General features: G+C 40.9%; 1 protein-coding gene across 2 annotated transcripts in view; it reads left to right on the top strand.

Annotated features, from left to right (window-relative positions):
* The window catches only part of LOC145355275 (histone deacetylase 9-like), a 781,248-nt gene that overhangs the window by 496,626 nt on the left and 271,224 nt on the right, over positions 1–13,398 (top strand). For both annotated transcript variants that reach the window (XM_080207173.1, XM_080207182.1), the window contains exon 10: positions 7,291–7,394. In XM_080207173.1, the coding sequence (XP_080063299.1) occupies positions 7,291–7,394 (104 nt within the window). The remainder of the gene's footprint in view (positions 1–7,290; positions 7,395–13,398) is intronic.

The following is a 13,398-nucleotide window of genomic DNA, read 5'->3' as shown; positions in this document are numbered from 1 at the left end:
ACCTCAGGCAGGGTTTTCCGGTTTTGGGACAAGCATGGCTGGAAAATCCCGCCTCTAATGTTCTTTATACCACTGATAGAGAAGAGGCTTGGAAGTTGTGTATCACACATAAGAAGGACTGCAAAACTTACTTAAGAGGCCTGAACTGGACTTGACGATGACAGGAATGCCTCATCAGCTATGACCAGTAAGGAGGTATTTCCCTCGCTATCACCTTGACTTCTTGCTTTGAATTCCTAACTGGAAGTCCTCTGAATTAAGACTCTCTGGTCTCTCTACCTCCCTTAAGCATCCACACACAGGGATCCTGCTCCTCACCTTGGGTCTGCTCAAGTTTCTTCTCAACTGTCTTAATCTCCCCTTGACAAAACTGGGTTGTGCAGTGTGCAACAGACAACAATAATATAGGAAACATGCTCAGGAAGATATTGATTTCCCTCCCCACCCTGAACCATCCAGGCAGCAAATCCTTAACTTGAGTTGGCCTAAGGTCCTTTCAATTGCTGCCCCTGTGGAGGCTTGAGTGCAATTGTTGCAGTCCTTGGATGGCTCAATAGCATCGTCAGCCACCTTTTTTGTGGAAAATATGCAAATGACATCTATATACCTATATATTTTCTGTTTCAGGAGAATGTTTTAAAGTTAAGCTTTTTTGTACAGGTAGTTGATAAGTTTGGAAGGAATTCAGCTTACATGCAGGGAGAGCAAAATAATTACTCATTTCAACCTTACATGCAATTATGTTAAATAGAATTAATGGATTTTTGTTTACTTAAGTTCCCATCCAATTGCAGGTTAGCGTGATTGATGGGGTCATGTGATGTTGTCGTTAATGTGCAGTCCTGGATCTGTAGCAGAGAAAGAAATAGGCTTTTGCAGTAAAGAGTTGGAGTTTAGCTGTTTGGGTTAAAATTAAGAGAATTTTGCAGACTTCTGAAAGCTCTCTATCTCTCTGAAAACACCGAGGCTGTCTACATTCATAGCAATATATCTGTGATTGCTAACTATATTTAAAGTGAGTTTTAAGACTGTCAGAAGAATATTGCTTTTTTGGAACTGAAATAACACAAAGTTAGAAATTAGATTTGTTTCTTTTCATGTTCAAAGATTGCTCAACTGTTAAGAGTTAAGTTGCTTCATTTTGTTAGAATTATACTTAAACTGTGTTAAAAGGTCACAAATTTATCAGTGGAATTGCTCCTGGAGTGAAGCATCCTTTCCTGACGTTTATGCCAAAATAGAAAAACTGTTGGGGTCTAGTGTGACTTCATAATATACTTTGGGGTTCTGGTCTAGAGCCCTAACAAAAGCAACCCCACCCCCCACCTTCCCCACCATCCAATCGAGTTGGAGTAATGAACAGCCTTGGCAATTGGGAGTGATGGGAGATGTGGACATCATGGTAGCATCCTGGTAACCCGGCACAAACCCGTGGTATCTGACTCTTGTGGTCACACACAATCTGGATTTTCAGAAATTGGAAGCCCTTTCTTTGCTTAAGGCACTCGGTTCCCCTGCTAGCACCTTGATGCCACTCCCTGGATGTGGAAAAATTCTGTAATTGTGGTGAAACCTCTGGTTGGCTCAATCTGGCAGTCTTTGTCAATTCTGAAGTGAATTAAGGTGACCATTCATAACAGAGCATTAGTGACCAGCTTTTTGCAGCTTGGGCAGCTGATTGGGAGATAGTGAATAGATCTCCCACTGAAGGAAACCCTCCCTGGAAGAACCCAAGGTGTAAAGGTGCAAAGCAACTTTCACCTTCAAAGGTACTGGCATTGCGTGACTATGTGCAGAGTTGGTGATAATTTTGGGACCAATCATTTCACATCTGGAGGTGATAGTCTCCCTGGAGAGGTGGAACCTTCCTAGCACTGAAACTCAGACTTGTCCAGGTATCATGAACACTGCCTGTAAACTCTGCCTGCTGGGTGATTGTTCTTTTTCCAGAGCCTTCTGCCTTGCACTTCCTGTTGGTCCTACACCCCTTCTGGTTGCTCCACTCATTCCACCAGTCCCACTCAGGAGCACTGTCAGTGGGCAACTGGCTTCCTCTCCCTTCTAGCCATCTCCTCCTCTTCTGAGGAGGTCCCTCCAAATGAGTACACAATCCCCATATTTGTGCAGATGGTTGTACAAGTTTCTGCACTGAAGGGGCTTATTGACAGAAGGCTTCTGCAGATATTGAAAAACCAGAGAGTTCTCTAGAAAAACGAGAAAGTGTCTGAAACCAAGTCTAAACCAGCTCCAACAACTTGTGGATAGACTCCTAACTAATCACCTTTACCACCAGCATGTGGTCCTTTTATTCCCGCTGGATATAGAAACATTAAAAACATGTAGGCTGCTTGGCCTGGTGACCCATGTGCAGAGCGTAAAAGCACACAAGCCACTCAAATTTACAGTCATTTGCCCTTTAAATTACTTTAATTGTCCCCTCAGCTGTCGTCAAGCGCAGTTCTGACTTTCACATGTGTCCGGCAACTGAAATATCACGAGACGCAATAACATTGGGGCACCCTGCTGACACCGCTGCACTCCATTTTACAATCGCTCGTGTCCGCCTTATGCTCACTCAATGAGCACAAAATCCCGACCCATGGATTTAACTGGACAGATTTACAGTTCCACAGATTTTTTTTGCCTTTATGCACATTAACACTGCAGTATATAGACCTTGCTTCAGCTAAAATGAAGCCCATTTCAACTTGATATTGAGTTTAAATGGTCTTGCTGGGTTCATGTTTCCCCATGTGAATCATGTCCCAGCCCCTTGCAACTCCAACCCCATCACTTTGTAAAAATAAGATCTGCAGGATTCAGTCTCCCGGCAGCATTTTGGTTAAAATCTGTGCCTTTCTATCACTTTACTCCTGTTTTAATTTCTATTTCTATTGTCTGAAAGATGTTGGGGAAAAGAAATGGTCAGCAGAGTGGGATTTTTTGCTCCACTTTGTTGGCTTGAACCCTTTGAATGAAGGAGCTCATTTTTATAATGTCCCATCTAGGATTGCTTTTATTAAAAGAAAGGTGAAGGTGGCAAAACAGGCATGCATCAGGCCACTGAAATGAAAGAAAGGCTTAACCGTCCCTCTGAACAGAGTGTGTGCCCGTTTCATCTACAACAGCCGAGGTGAAAGAACATTAAACACTAGCAGCCTCAAATGAATATTGTTCCAAGCAGCAAAAAGATGTGATGAAATCCAACCTCCCCCTTCTTTCTTGGTTATTAAGACACTTGGGACATTTGTTAGTCAGCATGAGCATAAACTGAACATGGAACTGGAGATATGGAGCTCTTCCTGTGAGTAAACTTCCCACTCAGCTCAAGCTGATCAGCCCCAGGGCTACTTACTAGACGGATGTTCTGCAACATCCTGCACAAGGCCAACACTGAGCTTCTGTTACCATAATCTGTTGTAAAACATTAACCCTGCATCCATCCCCCTCCACAAGAAAAGTCCTGTTCAACCTGAACAAAGTTGACTAATACTGAATATATCCTCCTGATAAAGTGGAGAACTATACAGTTATCATTCAGGTAACTTTTCAGATTCCAGCATCTGCAGTCATTTGCTTTTCTGCAGTTATCATGGTGGGTGGATTCTCTGGCCTCTCCGTGGTGTGTTTTTTGGAGTGGGAGACAATGTGCCAGCTGCCAGTGTTAGGATCTTCTGGTTCCAGTGTTGCCAGTGAGATTTCCCATTGGCTCCACCCCACACCTCCAGGTAACCTATGGCAGGGGTGCACCTTTGGCTTATCCAGAAGATCGCACTGGCATGAACAGCTGGAAAATTCTGGCTATGACCTTCCCTGCATTTTCTTGTGAATGCTGTAAAATATATTTAAAATCTGAATCAAAAGCAAGATGTAGAAACATTGGTTTACATAGTGAGTGATCAGGATCTGGAAGACCTATTTTAAGAGTTTTCCAGAGACAGATTCAATTCTGGCTTTCAAAAAGGAATTAGGTAAGAACGTGGAGAGGGAGAAAATTGCAGGACGTTGGGGAAAAGGTGGGAGAGTGGGACTAGCTGAGTTTCTCCTGTTTTACCACTCCAGGCCTGACTGTACCAAGGCTTTTTTGTGAATTTAGAGAGGATGTGCTTTGTCAATGCTGCAGGAGTTCAGCTATTCGCACTTTCAAATCATAAAGAATCATTCAGTCAATTTTTCTGAGTTTAAGCATAGCTCATTGCAAGTATTTACTAAATTTAAAAAAAACTGGGTAAATCGCAACTCATATACCCTGAGTTTACAAATACCATGGTAAAAATGATAGAATAAGAGGATAGCTTATGGATTTTTTTTATAGATCGTGAAGATAAAAATGAGGGAGTAGATAAGGTAAACAGTTAGCTGTTCTTTGGCTAGCCTCAATGTGGTGACTCCACATTGTAGCCATTTTTTTCAGATGGCTTCCTGAGTGTGGTTGTGTGGAGCAGATTTCGAAGGCCAGTATTTTGCAGTCCCTCCCATCTTGTGGGGATATCATGGTCCCGCCAAACTGAGTGAAAATATAAATGTCTTGCAATATCCACCAAAAGGGCAATGCACCATGGCAGGACAGTAAAATTTTGCCCCATGTTTTATTCCCAAAAGTCCATCATTTGCAATAAATTTCTCCTTTCAGAATAGTTACTTTCCAAATCCGGGCACAATACTTCTGAGTGAGAGAGAGGACAAATATCCTTTTGCAGCTTGTTTTCAGTATAGTATCCTGATCTCTCTCTTGCTTGGTAACAAACTCCTGAAGAACTTTGCTGGCTGTATATTCCAGGGAAATGCTATTAATGCGTGTCTGCTGCAGTCATTGTTTTTAGAACAGGTAATTACATTTTGATTTCTGATCTCAGAAGTTTTTGAAAGATTTCAGAATAGTGTAAAGCCAACAAAAGATGAGGCCTTTCACACTCCCCAGGGTGTTGACTGTTCTTCTTTATCCCATTTGGTTCAGAGGATACTTGCATATTGTCATCATCTGGTCGTCCTCCATGTAAGAGAATTTCAATATATTTTTAAGAAAAAAATGAATAATTTTATTTTTTAAAGGAAACACATCCTCGTAACAGTGCATAAAAAAACCAGTGTGCTGTATGTCATTTATGTCCAATGACATCCAGCATGAAGGAGTAAAGATGGAAGTGTAATTTAACCAATTTTTAAAAATCAAGCGTTGGATTTTAAGGGGCATTGTGTTTCCTTGGCTCTCCAAAGAAGAGGAGGTTATGGGGATGGGCTGAAGGTAAATCTGGAGTATTGACAGGGCCTGGTGGACAGGCTGCATCAAGGTGATGGGGGCTGGGTTTGCGAAGTGGGGTGGAGAGGTGGGAAAGCATTTGACTCTGTGAAGGAGGTCTCCAATGGGCACAGAGGCCCTCAAAGGAAGACTCCCCTCTTATCTGACGCTAGCCCACTGAATAGAACTTGCCAGGCTTCCCACTTTCATGGGTATCATGCTACTGTAGGTAAAATAGTGGCTGGTGTAAGATGGTGCACTTGAATGGCCACTTAAATGGTAGGAAGGCCACCTGCTGCATTTTTAGAACCACCCCACCCATCTTCAAACTCACTGATAGTGTCCATAAAATCCAGCTCCAAGGCTTTTTTGCCAAGTAGTTTATAGCACGTATTAGATAAGAATGGTTTGGACAAGACAAATAAAATGTTTCTGTTACACAGGCCCCATCTATTGGCAATCAGTAGAATACGACACATCTTTTGAAAATACAGTAACAAGTAGGATAAACAATGTAACTCAAGATTTTTGAATGAAATGCTCAGTTTTAAAAATAAATAGACCCTTCTGAAAGTTACAAAGCCAACACACAGAGTGGACAGGGTAAGCCCTTAACCCATCTCCTCACTTCCTTCAAAAAACAATTCAAATTCAAATTGAATCCAATTCGTGGTCCACACGAGCAACATACAAGATCCAGGCTGACAAGAAAAGGCCTTGTACCAGAATGCCAGAATATAATGCTATTTGAATGGACAACCTGAAGAATTCTTGCTATATTCCTCCCATTTTCAAAAAAGTACATGTGCCTCCTCGATAGCCTTTTTAACTATGTTCTCTAACCTGCATCCTGCTGCTGCTCAGGTCTGACGCTCACCATGAAGCTGTTTTGGGATGCTTTGATATGTTAGAAGTGCCAAACAATGTATGTTGCTGAGGATAGTATAGGTTGTTTGGAGATATGAGGAAAGGGGCGGGGCTTGATGTGTTGAATTACTTGTTCTTGTTCTATGATTTCTTGTACTCATATGTTTTTCCTTACTGTGTGAGAATTGTGTGCATAGTGGCACAGTGGTTATCACTGCTGCTTCAGCGCCAGGGACCTGGATTCGATTCCCGACTTGGGTCTGCTTGTTCTCCCCGTGTCTGCATGGATTTCCTCCGGGTGCGTCGGTTTCCTCCCACAGTCTGAAAGACGTGCTGGTTAGATGCATTGGCCATGCTAAATTCTCCCTCAGTGTACCCGAAAAGGCACCGGAGTGTGACAAGTAGGCAAATTTCACAGTAACTTCATTGCAGTGTTAATGTAAGCCTACTTGTGGCTCTAATAAATAAATTTTAAACTTTTTAGCTGAAGCAAAGTTAGGTTAAAACAGTTAAATTATTCTAATCATTCAGTGCATAAATTGCATTGCAAAACATGGTGCTCAATCATAAAAAATTTGAATGCTCCAAATTCAATCTTTAAGCTATGCTGAGTTATCAGTTTTCAGTCAAGGTGATGGTGGAGGTACTACATGTTGGGTCCAGTACACTTGGACTAAGGGAAGAAAACATTAACCAGACTTCCAATTCGTGATCAATATCAGAGACCTGCGCTTTTGGATACCTGGTGGAAACAAGATGTTGTTTAACATTAACCCTCCCACCATGACTGAAAGGCCTGCCAACACTCCCTGTGTAAGCTCACACACGAAGAATGTGAGTACCTATGGAACAATATACTTCATGAGTCATTTTAAGGAGAGAAAATTAGGAAAACAAAATTCAGTGCTATGGTCTGCGTCAATGTAAATTCCATCCTCATTGACTGAGCTCAGGGCATTTAAAAAATACATTTTATCAAAATGGAACCTGTAGATCCAACAGATTCGGTATAGACTAAACCAGGTTATTAATAAATTGAAAATAAATTTCAATTTTGCCAAATGCGGAAAAATAGAGATATTGGATTTAGCAGAAAGGATATCACTGTTTTGCTAATGCCAATTTCACTGTGGACATGCAGTAACTGTGTAATTTCTGATTGTATTACTGTGTTTTTCTTAAAGATTCCTCGGTTTGTAACAGTGCCCCAGGATCTGGCCCGAGCTCTCCCAACAATAACTCCAGTGGCTTGTCAATAGAGAATGGATTATCTAATTCACACGCTGAGGTAAGGCATCAGTTTTTTGTATCACTGCTTATTGTACTTTCCCCCGCTCTCCCCTCTCGGGTTCTAACACTCTCTCTTCAGGCCCCCTTGCACACTTTCTTGTCTTTCATTCTTGACTTTTCTGTGAAATCCTTTTGGCACCAACATCAGCGGAAGAAAATTCCTGGGGAATAATTTACACAACTTGGAAATACAGCTTGATAGAAACCAGCTGAGATTTCAGGTGTGCTGTCAGAGTTCTTTGAGTGACTCATCCTCTTGATGTTTGAAAACCCCCTTGGTCTTTGCTGTGCCGTTTCCAGTTGCGTGTTCCATGCAGTTATGCTTAGGTCCACAACAGGGATTTTGATGACAACCTCTATGTGATATTTTTGCTAAAAAGCATAGATAATCTTCTACCATATTTTTCTGGTCAAGTATATACTTAACCTACTGGGGATTTTTCACGTGAAAAAGATTAATATTATTAGTCTATTAGTTTCTGTGACTGTGAAGTGGAGTGGATTAACGTACCATCCTCTGGGATTTAAGTTTGAATCAAACCCAGATTGATAGGATGAAAGCTTTCTCCCTTTTGACAGCTGGAAAAGTCTTTCTTTTGGCCAGTCTTTTGGGTTGGTGGGATATCAGTCATTTAAGTGGGTTTTTGAAAATTTCTGTTTGCTATTTCAAGCACAGCTCTAACTGTATTCCAAAAGGGGCATGCTTATCATATCAGTTGTGGGGGTTTGGGATGGGTGGTATGGAATGAGAGTGTTCTGAGAGAAATGGGTGGTAGAGATAATTCCCTGTTTCTTAACAGGTCCTCTGCAGCATCTGGGTACTGTGTAACACTGCTCAGGCATTCCTGTTGGATTATGGAGAGGATTCTGCTTTATTTTATTATTTATTCATTTATTAGTCACAAGTAGGCTTGCATTAACACTGCAATGAAGTTACTGGGAAAATCTTGTAGTCGCCACACTCCGGTGCCTGTTCAGGTACACTGAGGGAGAATTTAGCATGGCCAATTCACCTAATCTGCACATGTTTTGGACAGTGAGCGGAAACCAGAGCACTTGGATGAAACCCCCACAGACAGGGAGAGAATGTGTAAACTCCACACAATCAGTTCCCCAAGCCAGGAATCAAGCCCAGGTCCCTGGCGCTGTGGGCCAGCAGTGCTAACCACTGTGCCACTTCTCCACTTCCCTCCCACCCACCCCCCCCTTCCCCCCTCCCCATCCCCCTTTCAATATATTCCTGGATACTTGCTGAGTGTTGCCTGCAGATTTTGCACAGTCTCCCAAAAGCCTTCACACTGTCAGCCAAAGTTTGTTTCACTGAGCCCATCAGGCACCCTCAAAGCTGCAGGACTCTGCTCAGTAATACAGAAAGGGACACCTAATGCATCTTCTGTCTCAGTATTACACAATACAATGCCCACTAAGTAACAGCACCTGAGAAACATCAGATTGATACACAGACTGCCACATGGAGCCAAATCACTTAAGGTTCTATCACTTTATCACCCCTTACAAGTATATATCCCTTTAGCTCCACTGTGTAATTAATTTCCTAAAACTTGTCAGACAATAGAACAATGTGGCAAACCAAACCTTTTTTTAAGCATTGTGCTCTATATGCATAAAACATAGCTGGCAGTATATCGAAAGCTGTAAAGTGATCAGAGTTCTCTTGATCTTCTCAAGCAGCTTGAACTTCAAGATGGTGGTTTATCACATCATCAGTGCATGTACCTCAGTGAAGTTACAGCCTTAACCATTGCCTGCAACCCATTAGCCTATATATGCATCTAAAACTTGTAGAAAATCACTTTCCCAGATGTTACATGATGGAAAGTGTGTGTTTGAAGCACTGTAGATTAAAGTCAGTAATTACCACCCATTCTTTAACTCATTATAGGCCACAAGAGTGTTTCCTCATCAGGTATGACAAGAAGTATGACCAAAACAAGTCAATAAATTCAGAAATTTTGTATTGTTACCTCAATTTCCTAATTCTCCTACAATAATTATGAAAACTATTTTTGTCTGATGTTGTATGATAAGAACACATATTTTCAAAGTTTAAAAACTTGTACAGTTTTGAAAAAGAAGAACACTTGAGATGTTAGAGAACTTTAAAGTAACATAAATTGATTGATCTTGGCAAACGTGTTACAAGCAACTGTGTCTCAAGAGACCAGTTTGTTTGTGTCTCAGCCATTCAAGTTATTTACTTAATTCACTTACTCGTCTAATGAAATAAGAAAATAAGCTTAAAAAATAGACATAATGTGCTGTTGGTTCAGTAGTACTGAAAGCTGTAGTACATGTATCCTGATAAATCCAGGCATTCCCCGTGTTAGTTGACAATCAATATTATGACACCTTTGTTTTCAGTGACCTGTTTATTGGCGCAGTTTCTGTGACCTATCGTTTCATGTCAGAATGCCCCCATAAAGGCTCAGTGGGAGGTTCTGTTTTGAGCAAAAACACTCAGTGTTATTTTTCATGTTAAGAATCTGCCGAAGCCTGCAAAAGAAACAGCGTGGTATTCATGGGTTGCTTTTTTATGTTTCTTTTGCCCAAGATAATTGATATCTCAGAACCTAAAGGTCTCAAAAGCGGAGGTGACAAATTATTACAATTCTGTCAGGCCAGGACCTGTGTGCCACTTCCCTCATGGATGTGGCTCTTTTATTTGAGTCACAGATGCTTTTTTGTTTGGGAAGTAAGCAATGATTGTTGCTATACTGCTACACTAGGTGTTCTTTTACATCCAAGTCTCTCCCCTGTGGTCAGAGTCATGTTACAGCTGGGAGTCCCCAAGAAGCCACAAAATGAAAGGGAAACTGTGTAACCTTCTTTTGTGCTCGAGTGCCGAGAGGGAGATGTGTGACAGAAATTGAGCTAACTGGGAAAAAATTCAGATCAACTATCCCACCCTCTACAGCTAGAATTTCAGCTACTTTTGTTTTCAAAAAGGAAGTGTAGTTGGAACTGATTTCCACTCAATGTAGCCATGATAGAACATTGTGAAAGTTTGAACAGTTACAAATGCATAAATTGGTGAAATTATTGGCAGCACGCAGTTCAGAAAGCAGCACAAATCCAGCAGCAATTTTGTACAGAATTTTATTCCTTCAGTTTGGGTGGTAACTCTTGGAACTGAGTGCAATAACTAATGCTCCATTTTTTGCAGCACAGTACTCAGGGAGTGTGATGTGTCAGAGATGCAGTCCTTTGAATGAGCCTTGAAACTGAAGATTGCTCTGCATCTTCCAGGGTTTCCAGTAAATGTTAAATATCATAGAACAATATTCAGAAAGCAACAGGGAGAACTTTTCATGTCTTCTTGACATTTCATCCTAAACCAATGTCAGCAAATACAGATATAAAACTAGAAACCACTAAAAATATTTAGCAGGTTGTGTAGCATATGTAGAGAGGGAATGAGGGCTTCAATGACCTGAAAATAATGACCCAAATTTTACAATATGGGAAGAGGCCTCTGGCTCAACCTGCATCGCTGATGCATGATGGAACCTGAGGAAGTTCCAACATCTGCACATCTGCAATAGCTACATGGGAAGTTTAAAGCTCCGATTGCCACTTTTATCTTGCTTGCATTGCTACATTATCCCAATGACAAAACCATAGAGACTGGGGCTGTTTGCACAATACTTAGCCTATTTTCCTTTACATAGTGTGATGGTACTATGCTATTTTGGTATGTTTCATGTTTTTGTCGGCTGTTTTAAGAGGCAGTATTTTGTTACAAGAGTCGATTTGTCTGGGAAAACATACAACTCAAAAGATGAGAATGCTGGACAATAACTGATTTTAGCTTGGACTGTGTTATCTTGTAGAGGTAATGGACTTTCTGTTTACTTATGTTCCCCTGGGATTTTAGACAAACTAGGTAGAGTCATGTGCCTTTATGATTAGGTTGATTTACAGGGACAGAATCTTGTGGTCATTGGGAGGAGCTAAGCTTGCAGGAAAGAACAGTTTCCTTTTCATTTTAAAATGAGGGGCAGTTGCTGCCTGTGGCTAATGGAAAAAAGAAGTGTCTTTTTCTCTCTCTGGAGGCTTTCTGAAAGTTCCAAGACTGGTACCTCAGTCAAAGCATCTATATTTGTGTTTTGCTAACTAATTTCAAAGAGCAGTTTAAGTCTATAAGAGAGATATTGCTTATGTGTAGGATAGGTAGATAGGCCAAGCAAAATTGTTCTTTAGTGTTAGGGGGATTAGCAGGGTAAATACATAAGGTTACAGCCATAGAGCCTGGGTGGGATGAATGTCGGTGTACTATTGGGATTCTATGATGTAGGATTTTGTGTCTGGAAAACTTGGGACATTTCTGAGAAACAATGTAAAGGTAAATAAGAACATAAGAAATAGGAGCAGGAGTAGGCCATCTAGCCCTTTGAGCCTGCCCCGCCATTCAATAAGATCATGGCTGATCTGTCGTGGCTCAGTTCCACTTTCCCGCCTTCTCGCTATAACCCTTAATCCCCTTGCCTATCAAAAACCTATCTACCCACGTCTTAAATATATTTAGCGAGGCAGCCTCCACCACTTCAACGGGCAGAGAATTCCAGAGATTCACCACCCTTTGAGTGAAGAAGTTCCTCCTCAACTCCATTTTAAACTGCCCCCCCTTATCTTGAGGCTGTGCCCCCTAGTCCTACTGTCCTTCCTGAGCGGGAAGAGCCTCTCCACCTCTATCCTATCCATCCCATTCATCATCTTATATGTCTCAATGAGACATATGTAGTTTTAAGCCTCTCAATGTAGTTTTTTGGTCTTATTTAATAAGATAACCTACAATTTCAAAACATGGAAAGAGCACTCTATGAAAAATAACAAATGATGCAAGAATTTAATTCATGCAAAACTTTGGAACATTTGAATTCAGTCTTGACCATAAGAAATAGGAGAGTAATTAGGCCACTCAACCCATTGAGTCTGCTCCATCATTCAATCATGGCTGATATTTTTCTCATCCCAATTCTCCTGCCTTTTTCCCATAATCCCTGATCTCCTGATTAATCAGGAACCTATCTACCTTGGTCTTAAAGACACTTAATGACCTAGCCTCCACAGCCTTCTGTGGCAAAGGGTTCCACAGATTCATCATTCTCTGGCTGTAACTAGTGTTCATTTGCTCTTTTATGTTTCTGTGATAAAAATGTGTCATGCTATTGCTTTCTTTTTGTCATCGTTCATACAGGGTTAAAAACTAGATTCAGTCTCAAAACGGTGGCACATGTTTTTGTACAATAACACCAGAATAAATGTTAAACCTATAACAGGAATCTGAGGCTATTCCATTCAAATATAAGCATGTCATGTCTTTCTTTGATATGTGTGATTGGCACCTCTATTTGAGTTACATGTTTAAATTACTTTTGCCCAATTGGGAAGTCGGTTTAAAAACCATTAACAAGATAAGTGTAGACTAGAGAGACTCTATGGAAGATCAGCAGTGAACAGGCACTCACACTAGGGTACAGTGGAGAGAACTGCTTGTTCCTTTCTATCATTCTGTGCAGGAATAATTAAGATTGTGATTATTGTTACCTGCAGCATGTCAAAGTTACTGTTCATTTTCAATTTAAAGTTTAAAGCCTGGTTGTCAGTTTATAGCCTAGGCCAGGGATTATAGAGTGCTTATTCTTTTGCTACATGAAGTCAAGCAAGATCGCATACAACATATGTGCAAGTTGTCAGCGCAAATACAAAGGGTCTTCTGTTCACCCCTACATTACAGCGATATTGTTTCAGAGGGAGTAGGAGTTCACTGGAGTGAGTGTCTAAGGCACTAACTTCAGAGAAAAACAATCATAACACATTTGCATTGCGCTATATACTGCACCTAATCTTGTAAATGGTTGCAAAAAGAATTGAATGGAAGAAGAATGTGTATTTGGCAAACAGTGTTTATGTACATTACAAGAAGCCTACTGGAATTAATATAACTTCCTGAAATATTTGATTACACATGGTAGCCTCCA

This window comes from Carcharhinus amblyrhynchos, chromosome 2 (genome assembly GCF_965287045.1).
Source record: "Carcharhinus amblyrhynchos chromosome 2, sCarAmb.v2.hapA, whole genome shotgun sequence".
In the NCBI taxonomy this organism is placed as follows: Eukaryota; Metazoa; Chordata; class Chondrichthyes; order Carcharhiniformes; family Carcharhinidae; genus Carcharhinus; species Carcharhinus amblyrhynchos.
The sequence above is the reverse complement of the archived record's forward strand: the minus strand, read 5'-3'. Positions and strand labels throughout refer to the sequence as shown.